The following is a 25,942-nucleotide window of genomic DNA, read 5'->3' on the forward strand; positions in this document are numbered from 1 at the left end:
AATCGGTAGGCTACCCATCAATAACCTGATGTAATCAAGGGTGTTCGACGTAATCTGGTTTTCCCCAAGCGATGTTCTCTTATTTTTCAGAGGATAACAAAGATTGGAAAATGCAGGGGTATGGACTGACTTCTTGATATCAATGCAGGAAATTATATACATCGTGTAAGTTCTGGGACCGGACGAAGCTTGACGGAAAGTTTCATACGCTTGGAAGGGCGTTAGTTGATCAGGTTTAGTGCCATATTCATTTGTTCTGAGGGGTGCAGTCTTGGCTGCTGCAAGAGTCGTAAGCACACGATACTCTTGGGTATCAACCGTTCCCTGGACTCCCGTGAGGTTAGATGTGACTGAAGTACAGGGTGTAAGTTCGCTGGCACTTGGTGGTCATAATGCTGCTGACTACAAGTTTGTCTTTTTTTTCTTTTTGTAGTTCCTTTCCGGCATAACATTCGATTCTGTTGTGGATGCCTAGTATCAATTTCGCCAGGAACTATCCAAAGCAATACTGGTAGGCACACATTATATATATATATATATATATATATATATATATATATATATATATATATATATATATATATATATATATATATATATATATAGTTCCACTGTCTTCTTGACAATCATATATGGTGGTCTTGTCCGTCTCTTAAACAGGGTAGGGGTAGACCGGCATTTCAGGGTATGGGTAGTGCTATGAGGAAAGCTCCTCAGGGGGTTATTCAAGGGATCTAGGGATCGGCAAAATTTTTGGAAGACCGATCAACAAAAGGAAAAAGGATAATGAATTGTTCTTGTCATGTAGTGCTTTTGGAAGGCTCTTCAGAGCCAAAGCCTGTGGTGAAGGGGACCGTTTCTGGTTCTAAGGTTTTGATTTTTATTGATACTGATGCTTCAGTCAGTTTATTAGACTATGATTTTTACCAGCCAGTGTCTTCCCAGTACCAGTTAAAACCTTCGAAAGAGAAGGTATGTGTGTTCAGGCTCATAAGTTGGATGTTTTAGGAGTCACATTTAGGAGATATCAGAGGAATACTTATGTTGTTGATTTCGAGGACTGGGGTGATGATACTGATTCACTGGCTATCCTAGGTGAGCAAAATGAATTTTTTTGAGACAGAAATGCAAGTTAGGAGAAAGGTTTTTAGGGATCATTTAGGTATATAATGCTGATTATAAAGAATATACAGAGGGGTTAGGTGATGTTTGGCTGACTTTGCAGACATAGTCGCACTTGAAGGAGATAAGTTAGGGTTAACTAATGTGTTAGAACACAGGTTACACTTGGAGGATGCTGCAAAGTCTATTTATGTCCCGACATATAGGCTACCCTTTAAGATTAGAGCACAGGTTGAGCGAGAGGTTAATAAGTGGGAAGAGGAAGGTATAATTAGGCCTAGTTTCTCACCTTTTAATTTTCCACTGTTGGCAGTGCCCAAGAAGGATGCTTCAGTCCTTGTGTGTGTAGATTTTAGGAAGTTAAACGAGGAGACCATTCTTGATAGGTATCCGGTGGCATATCTGCCAGATTTGTTTGTGGAAATTGGGGGTAAGAATAGTTATCCTTCAATTGGTCTAATGCAAGGGTTTTTGCAAGTGCCTCTTAGCGAGAAGAGTCGCGGGTTCACCGCCTTCTCTATGCCTAAAGGCCATTATGAGTTTACACGAATACCTTTTGGTTTGTCAGATAGTCCTATGACGTTCACAAGGTTAGTAAATACTGTCTTACACGAGATATTAGGGAAGACTGTCTTCGTCTATATGGATATCTTGATTGCTAGACTCTATAGAGGAACATTTAGAGGTACTTAAGGAGGTTCTTGGGGGACTTAGGTTAGCGGATTTGAAGGTTAAATTAGCCAAATGTGATTTTCTGAAGAAACAGATAACTTATCTAGGTCATGTCATCTCTAAAGAGGATGGTCGAATAAATGATGACAAAGTTAGCCATAGTCGATTTTCTTGTCCCCAAGAGCAAGAAGCAGGTCAGGTCATTTATGGTTTTTTTAGGAGGTTTGTGATGTACAGTGTTCATGGGGCGCGTCGCAACAGATAGCCTTTCAGAAAGTCAAAGAGGCTTTAATAAGTCCTCCGGTTTTGAAGTTTCCAGACTTCGATTTGCCGTTCACGCTAGTGACTGATGCCAGTCAAGACGGTATAGGTGCCTACTTAATGCAGAAATTTGAGGGTAAATTGCACCCAATCGCTTTCTATGGCCGAAAGTTCAAGACACGAAGGAGTAATGAAAGGTTGATGTCAACTATAGGTAAGGAGGCCTTCGCTGTACTGTCTAATTTGGTTTCATTTCAAGATGTTAATGGGGAATAAAGTGGAGGTTCTTACAGACCATAAGCCGTTGTTGGATCTTTTCAATAAGCCAGATCTTTCCCCTAGGAGGACTGGGTGGTTTTTGACAATCAGAGATTTTGGTGCAAAGTTGAAGTATATTGAAGGCAGACTTAATGTGGTAGCAGATGCTCTTAGTAGGAGTTTTGTTGCATGGAGAGTCACCATGTGTGTGCTGTAACTGGTGAATGTATAGACTGGGATATTAGCTTAGCAGAGGCGAAACAAGATGAGAATGAAGTTTTAGCAGACGCAAAGGCGTTTCTTAGAGGTGGCTTAAGTAAGAAAGGGTTATAAGTTGCCTTTTGCAGGTCTGGAGTTAGGGGGTAAACTGGAACGGTGGAACTGCCCGGAACTGTACATCAGAGACAATTAATATTAAGTTCTTAGTTTAATAAGTAGTCAATGAAGATCAATATAGATAGGCGTGACTTTGTCCCGTTGGGATTTTTTATTATTTGTTTGGTTGCCTGGTTGATTAAACACTGCAACTTCTTCAATAGATAATTTTGTGACCATTATGGTTATGGTAATCTAATCTTGTGATTACATAGTTATGTACAATTACTTTAACATATGCATTTACGGGTACTTCTTGATAAAATCTATATTTCTTAGGTGATACTGTCGTATTTTCACTTTATTTAGAAGCTTGATCTGACACATTCAGATTTTAAACAATTAGAACGCCAAAGTTTCTACGTTTAACATTTACGCTTCTGCATCCCGTTTAAAAATGATAGCCTACTCATTATCTTAACATGTAAAAAATATCACACTGGCCAGCTACAAAAAATTAATAGTTGCTAAACACGGACACGAAAAATAAAATGTAATTTTTTCATAACAATATCATAAATAAGACAATACATGACAGGATAATTTGTCTGGCTCAAGAGCTAGTTCAGATGCAAATTTGTGACTGTGCAAAACAAGAGAAGACAATCGGAGCATTTATTTACCCATCAAGAACATAAGCAAGTGAAAGACTAGAGTATTACCCTTGAGACTAAAAGGGCTATGATTGCATGATGATTTAAACATGACCAGAGAGTTAGAATTACTTTACATAAAAAGGTGGCAGGACTCTCAAAGACACTTTGGCCTCCAGGTGGCAGCACAGCTGTGAGCAATTTCCCTCAGAACTCTTTTGCTAAGTTCATTTCGTTGACTTGAATTCATATTTATGAAATGTTCTGTATTTCGTTATTTCCCTGCGGAGCTGGTAATTTTTTGATTTATTGCAATGTTTATGTACTCGATTTGGATAATTTTCAACACTCTTCTGTTTGTGATAGTTTTGCACGTTCCACTTCTTTTGTTCTCCTTTTCATTCGGGCTCTTCTAGACAAACTAATGTGTCCAAAGCTCGTTTCCCAGAATTTTCCTTTGATTTCAAAGGATCCCAATGCAGCTGTATCTTGTCCGGCTTGTTTTTCAACATTCTCTTTAACTAAAGTCCTTACATCCTTCCGTTAATTTGACATTTCTGTCAAATTCTTTCGTTAATCATGAAAGAAGTGTCTGACAGGATGCATGTGGATCATCTCATTGGGCTTTGACTTCCTATAGCCGGTTCCAAGTCTTCCACTGAAATTAATCTCTTTGCAGCTCTGTTTCATCACAGGAACAAAAGCAACCAACACCTCCCCCCTAACGGCCATTCTTATACAAGGCCATCTTGACATTCAATTCCTCCCATCCCCACCCCACAACATCACCCTACATACATACATACGCTCTTTTGTGTTAGAATGAGGGTATCGACCTACGTGTTCTTGTGATCTTCGAGTACACTTTTGGCCATTGTGTCTAATCGTCCCGGCCACAGATCACCTACTGTATGTGCATTGCGTCCACCTGTAATCGAGTGTCAAGTCATAATCATTTGTCCCTGCTGTTACTGGTCTTTTAAGCTAATAACTTTCCCGCTGCATATGTGATAAATTTTCTGCACAAGTTCCCCTCACATATACATTTTTTTATTTATCTTTTTCATAGCAAATCGCTGTTTGTAATTGAGGTAAGCCAAACAAATTTTGAAAGAGTTGACTGTTTACTGATAACTGATTATTCAAAAAAGCGTGAAATAAGTTTTAAAAAAATACACGTGCAAAGAGAGCCTTTCATTTCATTGGAGAATTAATCCCTATAGAAGGAGATCCAACATAAATTTCTGATTAAGAGCTAAAGGACACTACAAAGACAGAACGTCTTAAAAAAAAAAAAATTAAGAAAAAAGTAACAAGTAATTTTTTTCATTAAAATTTTTGTCTAGTTTTACTTAGTAACTTATGTAGAGCAACTGAAGAAATTTAGGCCGTGAAGTCAGGCAATGGGGCAATTTCAGCCATTCAGCTTTCAGTCAGTCAAAAGTGGGAGTCAGAGTGGTTGGACAGTGAAATAAAGAGAGCCAGAAAATAAATGACATTGAGTAACCCAAAGTTTGCACTATAATAGTTAGAGAGGTTGGACTCAAGATGGGAGAAAGGAAGTGGGGATGGAAGTAAAATGGTTAAAAAGTGAGTGCAGCGGGGGCCGAAAGCACGCTCTAAACACCTTACGAGAACCTCTGAAGAGATGTTCAGAACAACTTACGTCCATCAACCACTAATAATGTGTATGAAGTTTTTTTTTTTTTTATTAATTTCTGGAGAGACAACTGAAGTGTGACTGGTTCAATAAATTCTATGAAACTGAGTTACGTTTGTTGTTTCCTTATGGAAAATGTGCAGAGCATCTTTAGAAGAAGTAACACTGTTCGAAAGAAGAACGATACAGCCTTTTAATGTAGATGGGTTTGTAGTTGTATATGAGAGAATTCAACTCTTCTTCCTCCGTCGCGAACTTCTGATGGTTCAGACGAACTGTCAAAAAAAAAAGCAAATGATGAAGAATATTATTCGTAAGTTATGGAAAGATACATTATTCATGAGACATTTACATTTTATGCTGTTTTTTTTATTAAACATAAAAACACAGAAGTACCAGCAACGATAAGATCAGATTTGGCTCTTGTCTCATTTACCAACCAATTCTGATGTCAATCCAGAATCGTTGCATATCTATGCGGATGAACTGGTAACATGATTGTAAGCAACAAAATAACTGGTTAACATTTTTACTATTCTGTAATCAATAAGGCTTTTTTAAAAACCCTTCTAAAAGTTTCTTCTATAAACCCAATCAACACCTAAACGCCAAATGAAAACAGTTGGTATTCGGCTGCAACGATCATTTTGCTTCTTGATCTCTACTGCTTCAACGAGGACAAGTCTTGCTGTTTTCTCCAATGCCTCAGAGCTGAAAATGCACTCACTGAACCATGTTTTATCTTTGGTATAATATGAAAGTGTGTGACTTTGTCAGAAGAAAACTTTCGTTCCAGATATCCTGAACCGAAAGTTCTATTGATGTTTTTTTCGGAAAATACTAAGGTTAATCATAAATTTATAACACATATATCAACATTTTAAAAGGGGTTGCTCGTCTTTCGAAAACTATTTTCTAAAAATATATTTTAGACAAGGATCTTTTTTAATAAATGCAATTGTGTGAAAAGTGTTTACGATACGGGGAGCTCCGTGTCGATATTATGGAATTTGGAACTTCACACAGTTACCTCTAAGTAAAGATACAAAGAAAAAACAATTAGACCAAAAATCAGAAATGACTTTTTTTAAGAACACTAATCCACCAAACTGCTTTGACCATAAAAAACTTGGCACAGAGTTCGACAAAGTTTACTCAGATACTGCATGATGTAGGTAACTGTTGGTTCAACAGCCTGAAGGACAAACAAGACTGCTCTAGAGATCAACTCGCCATGTGCGCTGACGTAGCGCAATAGATGGATAGCAGAATAATTTACATTTGCTGCTACTGCAGCAAGGCAAAACGCCACAATCAAGCAATACTACGCAGAGAAATGATGCATTTTTTTTTCAACATGAAGAGCGATTCCCAAACGAAAAGGCCACAACACGCTGAAGGGGAAGCTAAAGTAGTAAGCATTCTGAAGACTTATTCTCAAAACGACCAACCATATCCTCACACCCAGACATAGAGAAAGTGAATAAACTGGATCAAAGGTGCAAGCCAAGACAGTGAAGAATGATAGAGACACTCACAGATTAGAGGAAAAATCTATATAGAAATCATGAGAAGAACTGAAAACACACAATTCGTACGTGATAATACCAAGAACTTGTCTGAGGACATAAAAACAGTAAAATGAAATCGAAAAAGGACAAAAAAAAACAATAAAATGACATCGATAAGGACTTAAAAACAATAAAATGACATCGATAAAGGACATAAAAACAATAAAATGACATCAAACAAGGACATACAAACAAGAAAATGACATCGAAAAAGGACATACAAACAATAAAATGACATCGATAAAGGACATAAAAATAATAAAATGACATCGAAAAAAGGGCATAAAAACAATAAAATGAAATTGAAAAAGGCCATAAAAACAATAAAACGACATCGAAAAAGACGTGAAATTTCGCAAATGGGCCGAAACTAAGACAACATAAATGTACGTTTTACCTTTATCGACGAAGAGATTCACCACGTACTGGGAGGACCTGACAGCATCTCTGGTGTGAGGAATGGAATCAAAACCCCATTCAAAGAGGTTCTTCTCTGGGTGCCACTGGAACCCATAGATGGGAAGAGAACGATGCTCGACCGTCGATATGTACTCCAGGTCGTCATTATCGTAAGAAGTCGACAGGATGTTGTACGAGTCATTTAATCCAAGACCGTAAAAGACCTGGAATGAAAAATTTTTTTAGCCTCAATTGTCATAGAATGACTACACTTCAAAACTCGGTTCAGTTCCTGATGTTAGTTATTATCATTGTCTTCATCATCCTTTCTGTCTCTTTCACAAATTTAGAAACAAACTCGACGCTATTGTCAACTTCGATAGCCATTATGAGTCCTAGTTCATACTGTGCAATTTAGGGAGGGACAAGGGAGGTGCTACAGACCAAATACTGTACTCCGTTCCATATCTCTCTTAAACATCAAAGACAATAGAAGCCTTTATACAAGAGTTATTATGGAGTGGATATAATAGGATTCATATATATATATATATATATATATATATATATATATATATATATATATATATATATAATATATATGTGTATATATATATAATATTTAAATTTAATGTCACTAAATCTTATCTTATCAATACAAAAGCAACAGCAGAAGTTTTATGATATCGCATTTAAAAAGTAAAAAAATATGACAAAATAAAATGCAGTCTAGGTGGAAGTGTGTGAGTGGACCCAAAATTAGAGCACAGGGACTGGCATTTTCTCTCAAAAGAGGGACCTCCGACATGCTATAGCATAATGCTAGAAATAGCGTTGCACGAGATGATCAAAGAATACCGAGTTGATGGGGGATCCTTTCATCTCAGTCGGAGCTGCCGAGTAGTGTTTTCACTGCACCTGAGATTATGATTACTGCTTTTTATGTAACTGCGGCATTCCCGTTGTCTTCTGTATGGACTTAATAAGAAGCGTGTCTAAGATACCAATGTTTTTTTCATCGTTTTCTTAAAGTACAAGTAATATGTTTATTCCCATCCTAGTCTGAAGGTCCCTGTGTTAGACGAAATGTTTGAATAGAAAATTAATGGGGCAAGTTTATAGTCTGCTTATTAAACAACAGTACACCTTCATTTTAACATATTCTTATTTAAATGAGAAACTTGGAAGTATTTACCCACTAAAAGTCTATCAACGAATGTATTTTCGTGTGTAAATACTGGCAATACGTATTATGACAGAAAGTACTCTGAATGACTCGGTTCTAAATCGTGGAATGGAAAACGATAAACAACTGCGGATGATTTCCTGATTCTGTACTTATATTCTGCCAGGGGTGAGAAGTCACAGGGCGATTGATCTGGCAACATCAGACGTAATTACCGTGTGGAAACAAAACTCTCGAGAGAGTTTGGAACTAATGCAACCACTATATTATAATGGTCACAGTGTGAAGGTTCACGCGGTTCGTTTAGTCCAGCAGCTTCTAGATGTGTAATACTGTACCACAACAATGTTCAATATCAACACCACAGCATATGGGGTTGGCGCAGTGACTGTGCATCCAGACGGGTATTCTATTTCTCATGCTTGATACTTGAGGAATATGCATTTCAGCACCAATGAAACGTTATCACAATAAAAACAATGTTGAGAGAAATAATAAAAGAGAGAGCATCCAAGGGTACTTTCTCGCAATTTGATTTCTGTTTTGTTTAGTAATGAAATGAATTTATGTCACTGAATGCTTTATTATTTTCAATGCAGTCACCCTCTGTCCTTAGTAAACACTTGTTGAAATCATAAAAACCATATTCATCATAATCATCATTTTTGAGACAGGAATTCAGCCATAATCCTTCACACACTTCTATAAGGAGCATTTTCTAATTGTGATCTTACCTCTTCTATGACACAGTATTTGTGAAAGTTGCTCGTCGAATTTGTAGTTCTGAGTGTGTGGATGACGTCACCTGGGGCCTCCTTGAACAGCTGGGACTCGTTCCAACCTGATGAAGAGAAAGGAATATCAATAAGGTTGTACTAGAAGCCGACTACCTACTGAATACAAAAATTCAATGGCTCTGTCTATTCCAGTATGGTCATGCGTGCAAAGATGTATTTGTAATCAACCGCTTTGATACCTGGACAGATTTTTTCCAGTAATTGCAATAATGGATGCTAGTCGCAGTGACAGTCTGAATTTAATTACTTTTCGTTAATCAATACCATTCATATCTTTAATGGATCCCGATTTCAGTCAGAACTTCATGACATTAATATTCTAATATCGTTGATTTTTCTCGTTTCCATATTTTTGTTTTCAGATAGTGACTACGGCTTGGATAATTACCCTTCTGTAATTTCCTTTCTAATACAAATTTCAGTATATATATATATATATATATATATATATATATATATATATATATATATATATATATATATATATATATATATATATATGTCTTTTAATAGCTGCTACACGGGTTTGTTGCAGATTATTTGTAGGCAATTCTGTCTCTTCACTGCCACGGATTTTCAGGCTCTAATATCATATACTTACATATTTATTTATATAATCCTTTTTTCAGTGTTTAATGACTATTTTCATTGTCATGCCTAGCATCTCAGTCATCACACCAAAGTAAGTTAATATCCAATGAATGCATTCCTGTGCCGTAGATTACAGCAAGACGCAGCTGCAGGCAAAAAGTATACAAAAGGATAACGACCTTACCAGGCCTCATGTAAAGAGGATCCGACCGATCTTGTGCCTTGCAGGACACCAGGGGCCTAGTGTTGTCTGCCTCGAGGTACATAAGCATCTCAAAACCCAGGCAAATGGTCATGAGTGGGATCTCCACCCCTGCATCGGCTGCCTCTAAGACGAGGTCATAGAGAAGGCGACCCGCCCGGCCATACCCACTGCTGTTCGTAATGGACGCTGATCCGCCGGGGAACACCAACCTGCAAGTAACAGAAGGATTTGCTTTTAGCATAATGGAAATATTGCTATTATTATCCTTATTGCTATTGAACATGAGTTTATATTCATGGTGGAATAATGGGAAACGTCATTAGCTTGCCACGCAAGGGTACTTTTGTTGTTAAATGAAGGTGGTGTCAAACCGACAAGGCTCTTGTTCTCAAGAGTAGGTTGTAAGGACTATATATGCATACATACATACATACATACATACATACATACATACATACATATATATATATATAATATATATATATATATATATATATATGTGTGTGTGTGTACATATATATATATATATATATATATATAAATTTTAGAATGCTCTAGCATAATGAAGATAAGAAATAAATAAGAGAAGTAAAGTAATGTAGAGATAAAATAAGTCCATAAAGAAGATGGAGAAATCATTAAAAAAAACTACTTGTATACATGTGTATATGTATACATAAACACACATAAAACAGCTGGTCAAGACTTGCAAAATGTATAAATTTCATCAAATCCGACCCACATCTTTTACTGAATCACTGAATTCATCAATAATGAAAAAACCTGTACAAAACAATTCACGCTCCGCTAAAGCATATAACTAAAGACACCGAAAATAGATCTATCTTTCGGTGGTCTCGGTATAATGCTGTATGAGCCGTGGCCCATTAAAACTTTAACCACGGCCCGGTGGTGGCCTATTCTATATCGTTGCCAGAGGCACGATCATGGCTAACTTTAACCTTAAATAAAATTAAAAATTCTGAAGCTAGAGGGCTGCAATTTGGTATGTTTGATGATTGGAGGGTGGATTGGATGATCGACATATCAATTTGCAGCCCTATAGCCTCAGTAGTTTTTAAGATCAGAGGGCGGACAGAAAAAGTGCGGACAAAATAAAGTGCGGACGGACAGAAAAAGCCGACACAACAGTTTTCTTTTACAGAAAACTAGAAGTTTCCTTAATTGTTCACTAATCTAATTCCTTTACTCTTGTCACTTCTGAAACTTGATCAACTCACCCATTGACTGAGGAAACGATGTTCCTGTAGTACGTCTCGTTTTGGTTGATTCTGTGAGAAAGAGAAGTCAAATGTGAGAATTATTGGAATTGCCGGTAGTGGAAAACAATTAATGTGATAAAGCGGTGTTACAATTAGAAGTCGCGCGGTAATTAATTGTGATAAAGCACATTACAATTAGAAGTCGTGTGGTAATTCATAAACTTAAAAAAAAATGACCTACAAAATTCTGTGAAAATGCTACCAATCCTATAACTACTAATGTTAAATCAGTAATAATAATAATAATAATAATAATAATAATAATAATAATAATAATAATAATCAGCAACAAGAATAATAACATTGTAATAATAATTTAGCGTTAATTATCTAGCAAAAAATCGTTAAGCATTATAACTTGAGCTTATTTTTGTTATTTGTTAATCTGTCTTTTACACTTCACTTCTTCAGTTTTTTCTCTGAAAACTATAAGCGTAATCCTTTCGAAGTTTCCCTCCCGAAAAAAGTTTCTGTAATAAAACACAGACTTCAAGACTTGTACGAAAACATCAGATTTGGAAAAATCTGTAATGCAAGTATTTCTAAATGCACACGATAGATATGACAAAAAAAAAAAAATAAAATTTAATTTTCGGTGTACCGTTTGTATGCTTGATTTTAATACGCTCGTCCGAAAGTATCAAAACAACAAGAAAAAAACAAGTAAAAAATGAACTTTGGCGCAATCGAGTTTTCTGTACAGCGTATAATCAAGGCCACCGAAAATAGATCTATCTTTCGGTGGTCTCGGTATAATGCTGCATGAGCCGCGGCCCATGAAACTTTAACCACGGCCCGGTGGTGGCATATCCTGTATCGCTGCCAGAAGCACGATTATGGCTAACTTTAACCTTAATTAAAATGAAAACTACTGAGGCTAGATGGCTGCAATTTGGTATGTTTGATTATTGGAGGGTGGATGATCAACATACCAATTTACAGCCATCAAGCCTCAGTAGTTTTTAAGATCTGAGGGCGGACAGAAAAAGTGCGGACGGACAGACAAAGCCGGCACAATAGTTTTCTTTTACAGAAAATTAACAAGAAAACTCGAACGTCTTGTTTAGTCAGACGTCATACGGTTTCTGTCAAAAGAACTGCGCCATCTCAAGTGGGAGTGAGGAAGAGTACGAAGATTCTTGTCTTATCTCCGTGAACTTCAGCTTCAAGTCAAGACTGAGCCAGCGATATTACCAGTCTCATGGACGTATTTGGCCTTGGAAAATGATAATTTTGAAATAAAAAATAAATTAGGAGACAGTGCCATAACAATAGAACGATATTCTGTAAAACTGGATTTCAGACCAGAAGTGGCGTTATCTTATTCCTAACAAAAAAAAAAAAAAAAAAATCGACTACACGAAAATGAAAACCATGTCACTTCGATATGTAGTGAGAAGGATGCTGATGAAAAGGAAGTCTTTTGACCCTCTTAGTCACGAAAGTTTAGGCTACCCTAAGACAGGTGATCATGACTAGAAAGTACACAAGTTAGTGAAAACAGGCAGAAAAAAGGATGATGCTCAACGGAAGTTACATTAGTAATAAATAAAGAACATAAGTCTGCCAGGAATTTTTATGTTATTTAAAACAATACGATACAACGTATGACTCATAAAGGCAGTTAACTAAAGACAAGAGACATCAGTATAAAAACAACGACACAATTTTAAAGAAAATGGAAACAATAAGATACAACACATGACTTATAAGAGCAGTTAACTAAATAAAAGAGACACCAATATAAAAACAACGACATAATTTTGAAGAAAAATAGAAGTTTCTCCACCATATTTTCCCTCTTTTCAATTTTCTCCTTGTAGCAACATGAAACTACCACACCCAAAATAAAGTGTTTCGTGTTGCCAGCTGTCCAGAGAGCCCCTTCCTCTCTTCTTTGCCACAGGTGATGTGGGCAATGTGTGTTTCTCTTGATCTTGGTGTGGGAACTCTCCTGCATTTCAAATGGCACTTGCATTCGAAAACCACATCGCCACCGGCTTGTCACTGCCTCAAGGGGGAATCTCACTGGACCTTTATTTTGCTGACTTCTCTTTATAAATTAAGCGAAATAGAAGAATTTTTTTTATCTTTTTCAATGATTTCCTTTAAAAAAAAAAAGGCGGGGGTACAAAATACTTACAATATAGGCACAACTCTGGCTCCACCGGTTTCAAAGAACTTGACATACGAAGCAGCAATGTACATTGTATAATCAGATCCATTCAGCGCTCTTTGCATTTTTCTTGAAGGTTCTTGAGCCAGAATTCCTAAAAAAAAAAAAAATATACTTAGCTATGGGCACGCATCATCTGACTGGTGAATCATAAGCCTCTTGCAGAAATAAGCTTCATGTAATAATTTCTCGGCATCTGTTTCAAGTCCAGAAAGTGTTCAGGCTCGGGCACCAAATGATGGCTAAGTCTAAGAATTAAAATTCAGGAAAAAACATAATCGTGGTCTCTCATCTTAATTTGAAAAATAAATAATAAAAAGGAAAATGAATAACTGTTATCTGAACTAGGAACTTTAAACAAAGAGGTTTTTTTATATCTTTGAGAGATAATCTCGCTAAATCTCTTTACTGTCCTTGACCACGTTCTGAGCCATATGTCATTGGTTACTCAGAAATTTTGAATAGTGTATTTAACTGTAATTGTGTGGAAAAAATCCAAGCACTCTATACTATCAGGTATCAGTGATATGTACTCCTTGGTTATATTAACTCTGATATGGAAGTAAATAGTAAATTGATTTCGGCTGAGAGGTAACTCTCGCTTTATAGAAAGTGCGATGATACTGTGGTGTTGTTTATGATTTCAGCGGTTTGGGTCACAGCCACAGTAGCAAGTGATGTCCACATCTCATTCCCATCACGTCAAATATATACTTGCACTACATGAACGTGCAATAGGCATAACATGCTTGATACCTGTAGGCCACGTTATGCCTATTGCACGTTCATATACTTGCACTACATGAACGTGCAATAGGCATAACGTGGCCTACAGGTATCAAGCACGTTATATCTTGTCACTGCTGTTGTGCACCATTTTCTGTTGCTGATTAGAAAGCTGTAGTTCTAACAACAGCTTGGTTATCCACAACGCTTCACGAAGTGTTACTGCGTGAAGCGATTTTACATGTCATAAACCTTGCAGTTGCAGTGTCCATTGCTATATGATTGGGTTAAGTTCCTAAACAACCAACTGTAGGCGGTGGACTGTATATCGGAAGCGCTGTAACTTGGGCCTGAAGGGATTATGTTCCTCTCCACACACACACACACACACACACACACACACACACACACACAACTAATTATTATCATAAAAAGCATTCCTATCTACTCAAAAGTAACTAAGAAAGAACATCCCAAAACCAACTCAAGAATATGCATTTGCCCATATTTATTTTGACAAAAACAAAACTACAGAAACAGGAAAAATGAGAGGTGAAAATAGGGAGAGAATACCGAGACAATGTACCGAGTAACGCAACTGATAATAGAGGGGGAGGGGGGCTTGATGGGGGTGGGTTCGGCGGGTATTGTTAGCTATGGGATGTCTCTCACACCCGGGAGGACCCTGTGGTGATGCCAACTCACCTTTATTTTTTGTCTTCGAACCACCAACGTAAGTGTGTGAGGATGTTGGCCTAGTTATGAGTTTATATTATTCAGTTAAGAGTCTATATTACTTCAGAATTTTTCTATGTAAAAATTTGCAAACTGGTCGTAGGCTAGTAAAAACTTAAAGTGTCTTACTTATTAGAAGTTGGCAACTGTGCTCCAGAGGGTTCTACTGACTGCGGCGCAGATATGTGTTCCATGACAAACTTGGGAAAAGTAAGATAAAGCTCAATTAATGAAAACATCTCTATGCTTCTTCAGTGATGGCGTCACATTTTGTTATTTACTAAACTCAGAAAGTTGTCTCGCATGATGTCAAAGAGAACGGTTACAGTTCGGTTCCTCTGGCAGAGAGAATAATACCTGAGGCATGCTAATCTCTTTGTGTCCTCAGTGCTTTGTTTCCGTAAAGGAATGACGAGAATCTTGAGATAAAAACAAAATCATAACAAAACTGAAAAGTTCTTTATGGTGATGCCGCTAAACGTAAAACGTTTTATAAACTGAGAAAGTTGTAGAAAAGGCGAACTATAACTTTATATCATGATGTAGGATGCTATCATTTCGTTTGCCTGGCAGAGGGAAACACCTGAGCGTGTGATGCACTGGTGCACTACAAAAGATTACGTAATGGAAATCTTAAATGAATTAGAGCATAATAATATTAATATTAATAACTCAAAGTGGAATATTATCATTACAGAACAAAGTCTGCTGCCGACTAGGACGCTCTCTCGCATTATGAAACGTTTACAAAATAAGAAAAAAATCATTTGTGGCTTGCATAAAAATTACGAGTTACATCATCTGGAAATATCCCCAAAATCATTTGAAAAAATTCTGTAAGATCAACGAAAATAAATGGACTCACGGGTAATACTTTCTTAGTTCAATACCAGAATAAATAAACAATAATTTCACAATATATTAAGCTACAAATAACCCATTGGTAATCTACTTAACCTTACTATGGGAATAGCTCACACCCACAGAGGGCCTTCTACCTTTACAAAGATTCGACCTAGTCCCATTTTGGGATGATGCTTGAATTCCAGTGACTTTATACATTTAGGAGTAACTTACACCCAAAATAAATTATATAAGTCCATCTATCATACACGCTCTGTTGCCTAGGGCCATCTGACTTCAAGGACAGGTACAGGAAGGGTTGGATGACTGTTATCCGTCGTCCCTTAAAAATTCTCATAATTTGCAGTATTTTGTGAGACGACTGAGTACGGCTTCGAGTGGCAGGCAGTGAATTTCCCAGATTAAATTGACAAAAATTACAGTTATAGGTGCTTTTATACCGGCCTTCCACCCGATGGAAGTCGCAAGGGATGCAATGTTTAATTAGCTTTGATGGCTAATGCCACTTTTTTTTATGATGATATGAAATAAATGCTACTTTTTATTTAATACTTGGCATCTTTTACGTCCACCGGCTGCGAGACTACAAAGCTTCAAATATCGTGGAGGAAATTTTAAGTGCAAAATTCAGAAAACGGTGTTTTTCAATAACCTCCCCTCTGCACAGTCATCACCGATGCACATTTTCCTACTGCTTTGATAAAAACTGTCTCGCGTTTCTGGATTTTTTTCTCTCTCGCTTAAAGGAGGAATGAGGTGTCCTTCATCATTACTCAGCAACCCATACACCAAGCCTATATTATGTAGGTCGAGTGTTCAGGTTAGAGTTTCATTAACACTTCTCCATTTACCATCATAAGCCTTCTCAGGTCCATGTATACTGCACACAGTGCATCCCCATTAATTTTATACTTCTCACTGTAATTCCCACATCAGTCCTTCTGCCATCCATCTGACTTTTTCAATCAAAATGTTACCATACAACTTTTCTAATATGTGAAATAAACGTTTTCCCTCTATCATCCTTACCGTCATGCAGAAGAAAAAAATTCTTCTCTATCCAGTCATTTTGAACTTTTCCCTCACCCAGACACCCCTTCCACACCTTGGGCACCTGCTCGATCAGACTGTCACCACTGTACCCCAGCATCTTACTTGTAATTCCATCAGCTCCTGCCATCTGTATCGTCTTCAACTTCAACTTCCTAATTACCTCCTTGTGACCTAAAGCGTCATTTCCAAGAGCAATATTACATAATTCAGCTCTACCTTTCCGTTCAGGACCGCGTTCTCGTTAGACGGTAATTCTCCATTTGCATCTTATTCTGAGATCCATCTGCTCATTTACCTTTTCCTATAACTCTGCTTATATTATATATATATATATATATATATATATATATATATATATATATATATATATATATATATATATATATATATATATATATATATATATATATATATATACACACACACACACACACACACACACATATATATATATATATGCCATGTGTCAAGGATTATCTATATATTTAAGATTGAATTTAAGCTACTGGTTTTGGTTGTTATGGAGATACACACACACACACACACATACATTTTTTCTAAAATAGCATGCGCATATCAGTTCCACTTGGCAGCTCAACTTAGCTTCAGGTGACTGACTGACTTGCATCGTTCCTAGAACCAGCGTCCCGTAGTTAAATCCAATCTTTAAGTGGTCAGTGGTTGAATTTTCCTCTCACGGCAGCTGTTAGGGCATTTCCTCAAAGTTCAACGCACTAACTACTTCACTATATTGCGATCTATAATATATACATCAACTTGGAAGCTGCACAGGTTATAAGGTCTTTAACATATACATCAACTGGAAGCTGGACAGGTTATAAGGTCTTTAATATATACATCAACTGGAAGCGTGCATAGGTCTACAATATATACATCAACTTGGAAGCTGCACAGATTATAAGGTCTATTATATATACATCAACTTGGAAGCTGCACAGGTTATAAGGTCTACATATATACATCAACTTGGAAGCTGCACAGGTTATATGGTCTATAATATATTCATCAACTTGGAAGCTGCACAGGTTATAAGGTCTACAATATATACAGTACATCAACCTGGAAGGTGCACAGATTATAAGGACTATAATACATGCATCAACTTGGAAGCTGCACAGGTTACAAGTTCTATAATATATGCATCAACTTGGAAGCTGCACAGTTCATAAAGTCTATAATATATGCATCAACTTGGAAGCTGCACAGTTTATAAAGTCTATAATATATGCATCAACTTGGAGGCTGCACAGTTTATAAAGTCTATAATATATGCATCAACTTGGAAGCTGCACAGGTTATAAGGAGGAACCTAAGTTATTAACAGGTACACTTAACTAAAGGGTTATCCTATCTTTTAATTAATGATACTTACTGAGCCATACAGTACTGGAAAAATCGCATACATAATGGGTACTTATCCTACAGAATGCAATGCTCCTTATGTTTGAAAGAATGTACAGAAGCCTAGCTGATTAATGCTGCTATTGCAAAAATGCAATGACCCTGGTAGAAAAAATAGCATACATTATGGGTACTAATCCTACAGAATGTAATTCCTCTCTATATTCAAAGCAACTTAAAGCTGCACGACATTAATGTAGCTTCTGGGAAAATAACATAAAATATGATTTTTACTAAGGAAACAAATGCAGCAATGTATTTTGTGCTAAAAATACGTCATTATTAAGGAAGGGGGAGAAATTAAAGTAAAAGCAACTGTATAATTAGTAATATCTGAATACATGATCTGATTCTGCCAAAAAAGTGAGAGGATTAATTTTCTTGGCAACCGGACCACAGTGTTGAACACCGCCAGCACAGTCTACCTGTCTACCTCAGACCACGCTCAATTCATTGAGATAATCATCCCTGGAATCCTCAAATGCTTAAGATAATAGGGCTTACAATGCTTAAGTGTTTGAGAAAACTGTGCAACATAACCTGACGGTGTGTGAAACTTTCAAAGGAAACTCTTGAGATATCATTAAATATAACTTAACACTACTTGCTACATCAAATTAGGTTTACAGATGTACTGTCAAATGTTTCTCACCCTACAGGCCATCTGGATTAGGCAATAGATGAATTAATACCATGGAAGCCAATGTATTTTAACTACTTCAAAGATAATAGCTCACGGCAACTAGCAAGCCAGTCGGCGTTACAAACTATGAAATGGAGTCAACTGTATCTGATTCAAAATCTCACCAATAATAGGCCGCAGATTGAGCTTCGCCCGCTGAGTCGTTGACACCTGGGAACCTGCGCAGTCCACCATAATTGCTATCATCGTAGCACAGACTGCAAACAGCTCTTTAGCTGCCATTACCTTCAAAAAAAAAAAAAAAGTTTAATCAGAGAGAGCGAAAGAGTAAAAATTCTTTATTCCATTTAAAAATAGTTATTTCATACATTTCGTTATAAAATTTCTAGAAAATTGCTTGTTGTAGGGAAATAGAAGTCCAATGATGTTATAAAAAAGATTATATACCTGTATAACAACTGACGATCTTCAATTTCAAAGTAACTGCATCCAGTGTAAAAGGGGCAGTATTGCAATAATACTGATCTCGGTAACAACATAAATATAAAATATATCGACACTGTACAACAGAAATAGGGTACAATAAACAGCGTACAATGGTACAGCCATAAAAGGAATGTAATCCTTAAAAGAATCAAGTTTATATCAACAAGATTAAAATTTCAAGTCAATAAAATAATCAATAAACTAATTCTAATAAAAACACCACCTAAACAGTTTACGACCACAGTTATAATTCAGAATTTATGCGCCTATAAAAGCGGACACTTCTAAGTCTCTGAAACCAGTGACAGTGATGAGAACAAAAGGTTAAAAGCTGAGGTATTTAATCAATTTTGGAGTAAACGTGAAATCAGGTGAGATTTACCTGTAGGATTTGGCTCCTCCTTGTATCTGCAAGTGGATGGAAATGGAATATAAAATTTAAGCAAAAGGCCAACCACTGGGACCTGTGAGGTCATTCAGCGCTGAAAGGGATATTGGGAGCAAAAGGTTCGAAAGGTGTAACGGGAGGAAAACCTCGCAGCTGCACTATAAAACAATAGTTAGGGAGGGCGGAAAAAAAGATAGAAGAGACTATGAACAGAGATACAGTAAAAGGAATGAAAGAGGTTGCAACTAGGGGGCGACAGGGCGTTGCAAAGAATCATAAGTAATGCCTACAGTGAACCGAGTGAGGTACACTGAAAGCATTATCCCCTTATGCTTATGGGATATCTGCAGGTACACGATCCCAAAATATGGGTCCAATTACATCTAGACGCAACGCTTTTATGTCGCTGAGTTCTCGAAACAGATAAGTGAAACTGATGCCTCTCTCTCACACACACACACACACACACACAGAGAGAGAGAGAGAGAGGACAAGTTCTTTGTGCTTTATCAATATGAGAAAACACGAATAGCGTTCAACGTGTTTAAAAAAAAAAAACAATACACACGCACACACATACATATATAAATTACATTTTCATAAGTAAACATGAGTGTTGTTGCTACTCCCCATTCCGGTCCCGCAGTTCTTTAACCCCTAAAGTTCAGTAAGCTAAAAATCTTGAGTAAGAAAAGAAACATTAAAATACCCAGGATAACTGTTCCAATAGGGATATGTCTCAGCCCTTCAGAGTTTTGTGGTGGGGTCCTAATGTCACTCTCATCTGTCTTTACGTTCACGACTTGGGATTGGTTTAATTCGTTGCTGTAAAATTCTTTTTCACAAGAGAATCCTGAGGTTGGAGTTATTTTGAAGTCAAATCATTGTAGTTTTTTTTGGTGTCCTTGAAAATCTTACCCAGCAAGGTCATATACATTAGGTAGAATGATGAGCTGAGGTTTGACGAGAACGTAATTGCTATTCTTTTCGTAAAAAAGTATTTAAAATGTCTTAGCGGAATTTATGAATACTTTTTGGACGTTAAAACCCGATAAACTTTATTTTCAATTTAATATAGCATTTATATATGGAATAACGTATACAGCATATACATAACATAAAAGGCATTATATATGGAAAAAACATATATCCTAAATATTCTGTATGATAATAATATAAGATATACATTGTAAATATGAATTTCAATTCATTCAAATTAGGAAACCAGATTTAATGAGCATTTCATATGGAATAACGTATACAGCATGCAAAAGGCCCTTTATGGAAAAAATCTATATCCTAAATATTCATACATACATATATATACGTTATATCATACATAATATATTATATATATATATATATATATATATATATATATATATATATATATATATATATATATATATATACTGTATATAAATATTCGCCAAAAAGGTTGTCACATGCATTTTTAGACGAGCAATTTGAAACAGAATGGTCTGTTCACAAGACTGGTAGTCGTCTTGTGCTAGAGAGAAATTTCCAATGGATAAAGGTATGTTTCATGAATTAGGAAACGAATTTGCACTTTAAAATTCAATACAAAGGACGCGTTAATCGCAAACAAACCAATATGCACTAAAATTAGCAGGAATAAAATAATGTTCACCTCTTCTCATATTTCACATCTAAACCTTTTTCTCAGACAGGGTGGATGGCTGGTCGTCCCTTTGTCTAATTGCACGGCCCAATTGATGCCATAAATGTTCTATGGGGTTGAGATCTGGGCTCAGTGCAGGTTGCCTCAGGACCCTTAGATAACTAGGTCAGGCTCTCTTGGAAGAATGAGACAGGATAAGTCACTTAGGCCGTAACATCCAAAGCAATGTAAGACGTTATATTTATGGTATTTACCGTTATGTTTATGGTATTTACCATTATTATTTCATGTTTTACGTACATCCCCAGGGGCTGGTACTAAACACGGCGCCCATTTTGCACGTAAACGTGCTTACGGCCTAAATGACTTACGGCCGAAACGACCCGAATGCCCTGCTGAGAACCTCGTACAGCTGGTGGACAGCATGCCACGCCGCCTGGTGGGCGTTATTGCTGCCCGCGGAGGTCATACCCGCTATTGACTCTGTAGAGATGTAAATAAAGGTTATTGTAATTTATGTACATGTGTTTGACTTGCTGGTATGTCTGAGGAAAAGGTTTAGATGTGAAATATGAAAAGAAGTGAACGTTATTTTATTCCTGCTAATTTTAGTGTATGTTGCTTTGTTTACGACTAACGCGTCCTTTGTATTGAATTTTAAAGTGTAATTTCGTTTCCTAATTCATGAAACATACCTTTATCCGTGGGAAATTTCTCTGTAGCACATGACTACTGCCAATCTTAAGAACAGACCATTCTGTTCCAAATTGCTCGTCTAAAAATGCAATGTGACAACCTTTTTTGAATAGTGTATGTATATAATATACATATATGTATATATATATATATATATGTATATATATATATATATATATATATATATATATATATATATATATATATATATATATATGGTTGAATACTGGAAATTTTATGCTCAATATTCCCTACTATTTTTCCCTCTCTTTAACCCACAAACTTCTGTACTTGTTCATCTCCTCTGTGTTCCCGTAAACTTATGATTTCCGTCCTTCCAGGAAGCAAGATCATCAGCGCCCTTACTTTACCTCGAGCAGCAATGGTGATCTTGACGTTGGTAACGATACAAAGACCATTACGAAGAGATAGAAAAAAATTATAAAGCACACTGGCAGTGACGTAAACAATCGATAAACATTAACAAACTAACACCTGGGATAATTACCTCGCTTACCATCCCCCTCTGCCCTTCCCCCACCCCCCTCTCTCTCTCAACAATAATCTTCATTATACCGATGCTGACGCACGTGCTTGTAACATAATAATATTTAAAATGCGTAAAACATGAATGATTTCGCTTTAATCTTCCGGGAAGATTAAATTAATGAAAAACCCATAATGAGAGTATTGCCAACAAACAGGAACAAAAATAATATTAATATGAAAGATAAAGATTTTAAGGAATTAAGGAAATACGCTAAAACAAATAAACATTATTTTTGAAGGACGGAAACGTTTAACAGAAATACAAACAATAACAAAGGAAAGCGTAAAAATTAAAGGAAACAAAGATAACAATGCGGAGAGTTTTGCTTGTTTGTTGCCACAGGGAGCAAACACACTTTATTAGAAATGGGCAACATACCAATGAATGACCTGTATTCACTAGGCCTACTTAAAAGTTCAAGAAACGAAAAAAAACCCGTTTACGGGTTGCCTTAATTTACCAAGCCCCCAAAAAGTCTGTTAGTATATTGGGAGCATCTGAATCTGCTTGGCTTCTGGGAGCCTTAGGCAACCATTAAGCCCACACAAAAATACGTCTTTTCTTACTTCAATACTTCTTTAATGACTCTTAGAAAAAAAAACTGATTGAGATGAATAACAATTTCTAGAACGGTACAATGAAATTTAGGTGAAGTTATACTTACTATATTCTAAGTTGAGAACTTTCCGGAATGCTCAAAGTTTGTCAGTACTCTCTGACCACACTACTCGCTGGAATTATACTGCACTGAACGAGGTGGGTCCTGGGAACCTGTCCGCTTTATAATTATGATCTCTGTAACTTGGCGACTGACAATCGGGAAAACATATCGTACAAAAAAGAACACGCGGTTTGTTTTATATACATGCTCATGTAAAGACAAGAGATTCATACAATTGAATAAGAAGAAAAGGTCTGGTTGTCCAAGATGACAATTTTGACAAAAAATATAACCTTTATGAAAGTTAATGTCATTTACTCGAAACTGCAAGCTTCACCGCACCAAGGTGGAAGAACAACAGGTAGAATCACGCGCAGCTCGAGACGAGTCAGTGACGTCAAACGGAACCCAGAACTAGTCACGGTTAAATATTACTGCAATGCATTTCTAGCCATAGGGCACTATTGCATTGTTTTATAGTTCAATAAGTCCATTATTAAGTAGTTATAATATGATAAAATGATATTTCCCTTTACAGAAAAAAATATATTGTCATATAGCCTACTGTAAATGAAATATGACCAGGATAAAATATCTTACTTGAGTGAGAATAAGAAGAGAGAGAGAGAGAGAGAGAGAGAGAGAGAGAGAGAGAGAGAGAGAGAGAGAGAGATTCTGACGTGAGTTTACTTAACCTAATAAAGACCTAGGCCTATATCAATATATAATTTTATATATGCCTACTGAAAATCATGAAGGGTTTTGGCCATAATATTAGGCCTACTTACTATAGTTAATTCACTTTAGCTAGATATATCTGCCTGAAAGGCTCCCCTAAGAGAACTCCTATAATTGTCTAAAAAAAAAAAAAGCTTTCTTTAGAAGCCAAGTTCAGGGAGGCCTTTTAAGCGAGCTCTTCAGGAGGTGGTATCTAGCTTAAGTAATGTACTATTAACCCACGAATTGACAAAAATACAGAGAGAGAGAGAGAGAGAGAGAGAGAGAGAGAGAGAGAGAGAGAGAGAGAGAGAGAGAATCATGTCATAAATTTTCCTTGTCCCATAAAAAAATCTAGGCTAGACCTATGCGCCTACATGCTATAAGCCTAGGTATTTTAGTTTATAACAATGGGCCTAATCGCAACAAAAGTTAACAAACAATATGGAGTTGATAATAGGCTTAAGCAAAATCTCTTTCATGAAAATTATATCAATCATCAAGCAAAAGTGTTGCATAGATATAAGCTTATTAAATGAAATAATTATACAAAAAGAAGGCATACAAAGATCTGAACTGTAAGCTTTATAAACATGCCTTATAAATAGATTAATCAAAATTTTTGCATTCAAAATCAGCTAGTAATAAACCAAACCATTTTCATTTGAGAAATATTGAACTGGGTCTCTCTCTCTCTGTTACATAATTTCAATTCCAAAATAGGCTAAGCCAACTAAAATACTCTTCTATTGATATAGCAAATAAACAATATTCACCTGGAGTTATATCCTTAGTATACATGTGTTGCGTAGGCACAGCAGTATCTTTCAATGCGCGTGCATTTTAAGGATGATAATCTAAAAGTATATGTCTAAGGCTTTCTCCAAAATCACCAGGGACAAAATGAATGGAGCATATTCTTGCATTCTTCACGTTGAAATCATCTTTCCATTTGCACAGAGTTTTTTATTAATTACTGTAATTTATGTAGCCCTGTTCTACCTAAGACCCACGTAATCCTGTCAATTAAAGCTAAAATACCCCAAGAGACAGACAATTACTTAATTGGATTAGGTCACCAGTTGGGACTATGCACTGAATAATTCGATTTTTTCTGGAATAAATTAATTACATGAAACCCATTTATTACCCACCTAGTCCCAAAAAAGAAAGAATGTGCTGTTACAGTGAGGGGATTTACATGAGCCAATTAGTCCTCTTCGGACACAGGAAGATTTTCCCTACTTCAGTTGAAATGCAACGGGTGATCGTTCTTGTAGCTCACTCATAAGCAATTTGCGCATTTTAAAAGGCTATTCCTCTTCCAAACAATGGTATGATCAGGTTCCAAGGCTTGCCTGAGTATTGCTTATGCTTGACCTCTCCCTAATTCCTACTTAATGCAAGGGGGATATCTTATGCAATCTTACTAGGCAATAACAATTATTGATATACTAGACTTCATACTGGAATTATGGTTCCACCAGGATCTCTAGTCAGTGGCTGAGGAAGGGGGAAAAATGGAAATAGAAATACAGTTGTAGAAATACCAGCAATTGGCAATACTTGTCAATTCCAGACTTACCGTTCACATAGGCTGCTTGCGCACTGCAACAGACGCCCGGGATTTCTGGAACAACGCGACACATCGATTCACTTGGTAAACAAAAGACGGGAAGGGGACAAAGGACAGAATTATCAGGGGCAACCGACGTGCACATGTGCCCTGGAAGATGGTTGGGTTTTCTCTGTGACCCTAGGTCAGATTGGGCCGCTGTGTTCTCGTGACCAACATTCCTTTCATAGCCTCTGGCAGTCTGAAAAAATGACAAAACATCGCTGATGCATAGGACAGAGAAAAGTAATTCTTAACAACACCCTCACTAGAGGTGACCTGATGAAAAACCTCCCTGTGGGATAGGCCTCTAATCCTGACTTATAAGCTGTTAGGAACGGTTAATTTTGAAAACACAGCCTGGCCTGCTTCTCTCTGTTTTTCCCTGAAAGCTCTTCTGGTCTTTGTTAGGAGTGTATTCCTTCTAAAATAATGCAGGGAGGTCGAACAGCAGAATATTTATAATATATATATATATATATATATATATATATATATATATATATATATATATATATATATATATATATATATATATATATATATATATATATATATATATATATATACACACACACACACACACATATATATA

General features: G+C 36.5%; 1 protein-coding gene across 1 annotated transcript in view; it reads right to left on the reverse strand.

The window, feature by feature from the left end:
• Window positions 1-4,386: 4,386 nt before the first annotated feature.
• The window catches only part of LOC136845841 (gamma-glutamyl hydrolase-like), a 30,270-nt gene continuing 8,714 nt past the window's right edge, over window positions 4,387-25,942 (reverse strand). Inside the window, exons 2-8 of the mRNA XM_067116244.1 lie at window positions 18,757-18,877; window positions 13,117-13,243; window positions 10,932-10,982; window positions 9,670-9,899; window positions 8,832-8,938; window positions 6,910-7,135; window positions 4,387-5,216 (exon numbers count right to left, since the gene is read on the reverse strand). Of these exons, the coding sequence (XP_066972345.1) occupies window positions 5,092-5,216; window positions 6,910-7,135; window positions 8,832-8,938; window positions 9,670-9,899; window positions 10,932-10,982; window positions 13,117-13,243; window positions 18,757-18,874 (984 nt within the window). The 5' untranslated portion in view covers window positions 18,875-18,877 and the 3' untranslated portion in view covers window positions 4,387-5,091. The remainder of the gene's footprint in view (window positions 5,217-6,909; window positions 7,136-8,831; window positions 8,939-9,669; window positions 9,900-10,931; window positions 10,983-13,116; window positions 13,244-18,756; window positions 18,878-25,942) is intronic.

The sequence above is a fragment of the Macrobrachium rosenbergii genome, chromosome 14, assembly GCF_040412425.1.
Source record: "Macrobrachium rosenbergii isolate ZJJX-2024 chromosome 14, ASM4041242v1, whole genome shotgun sequence".
Lineage (NCBI taxonomy): Eukaryota > Metazoa > Arthropoda > Malacostraca > Decapoda > Palaemonidae > Macrobrachium > Macrobrachium rosenbergii.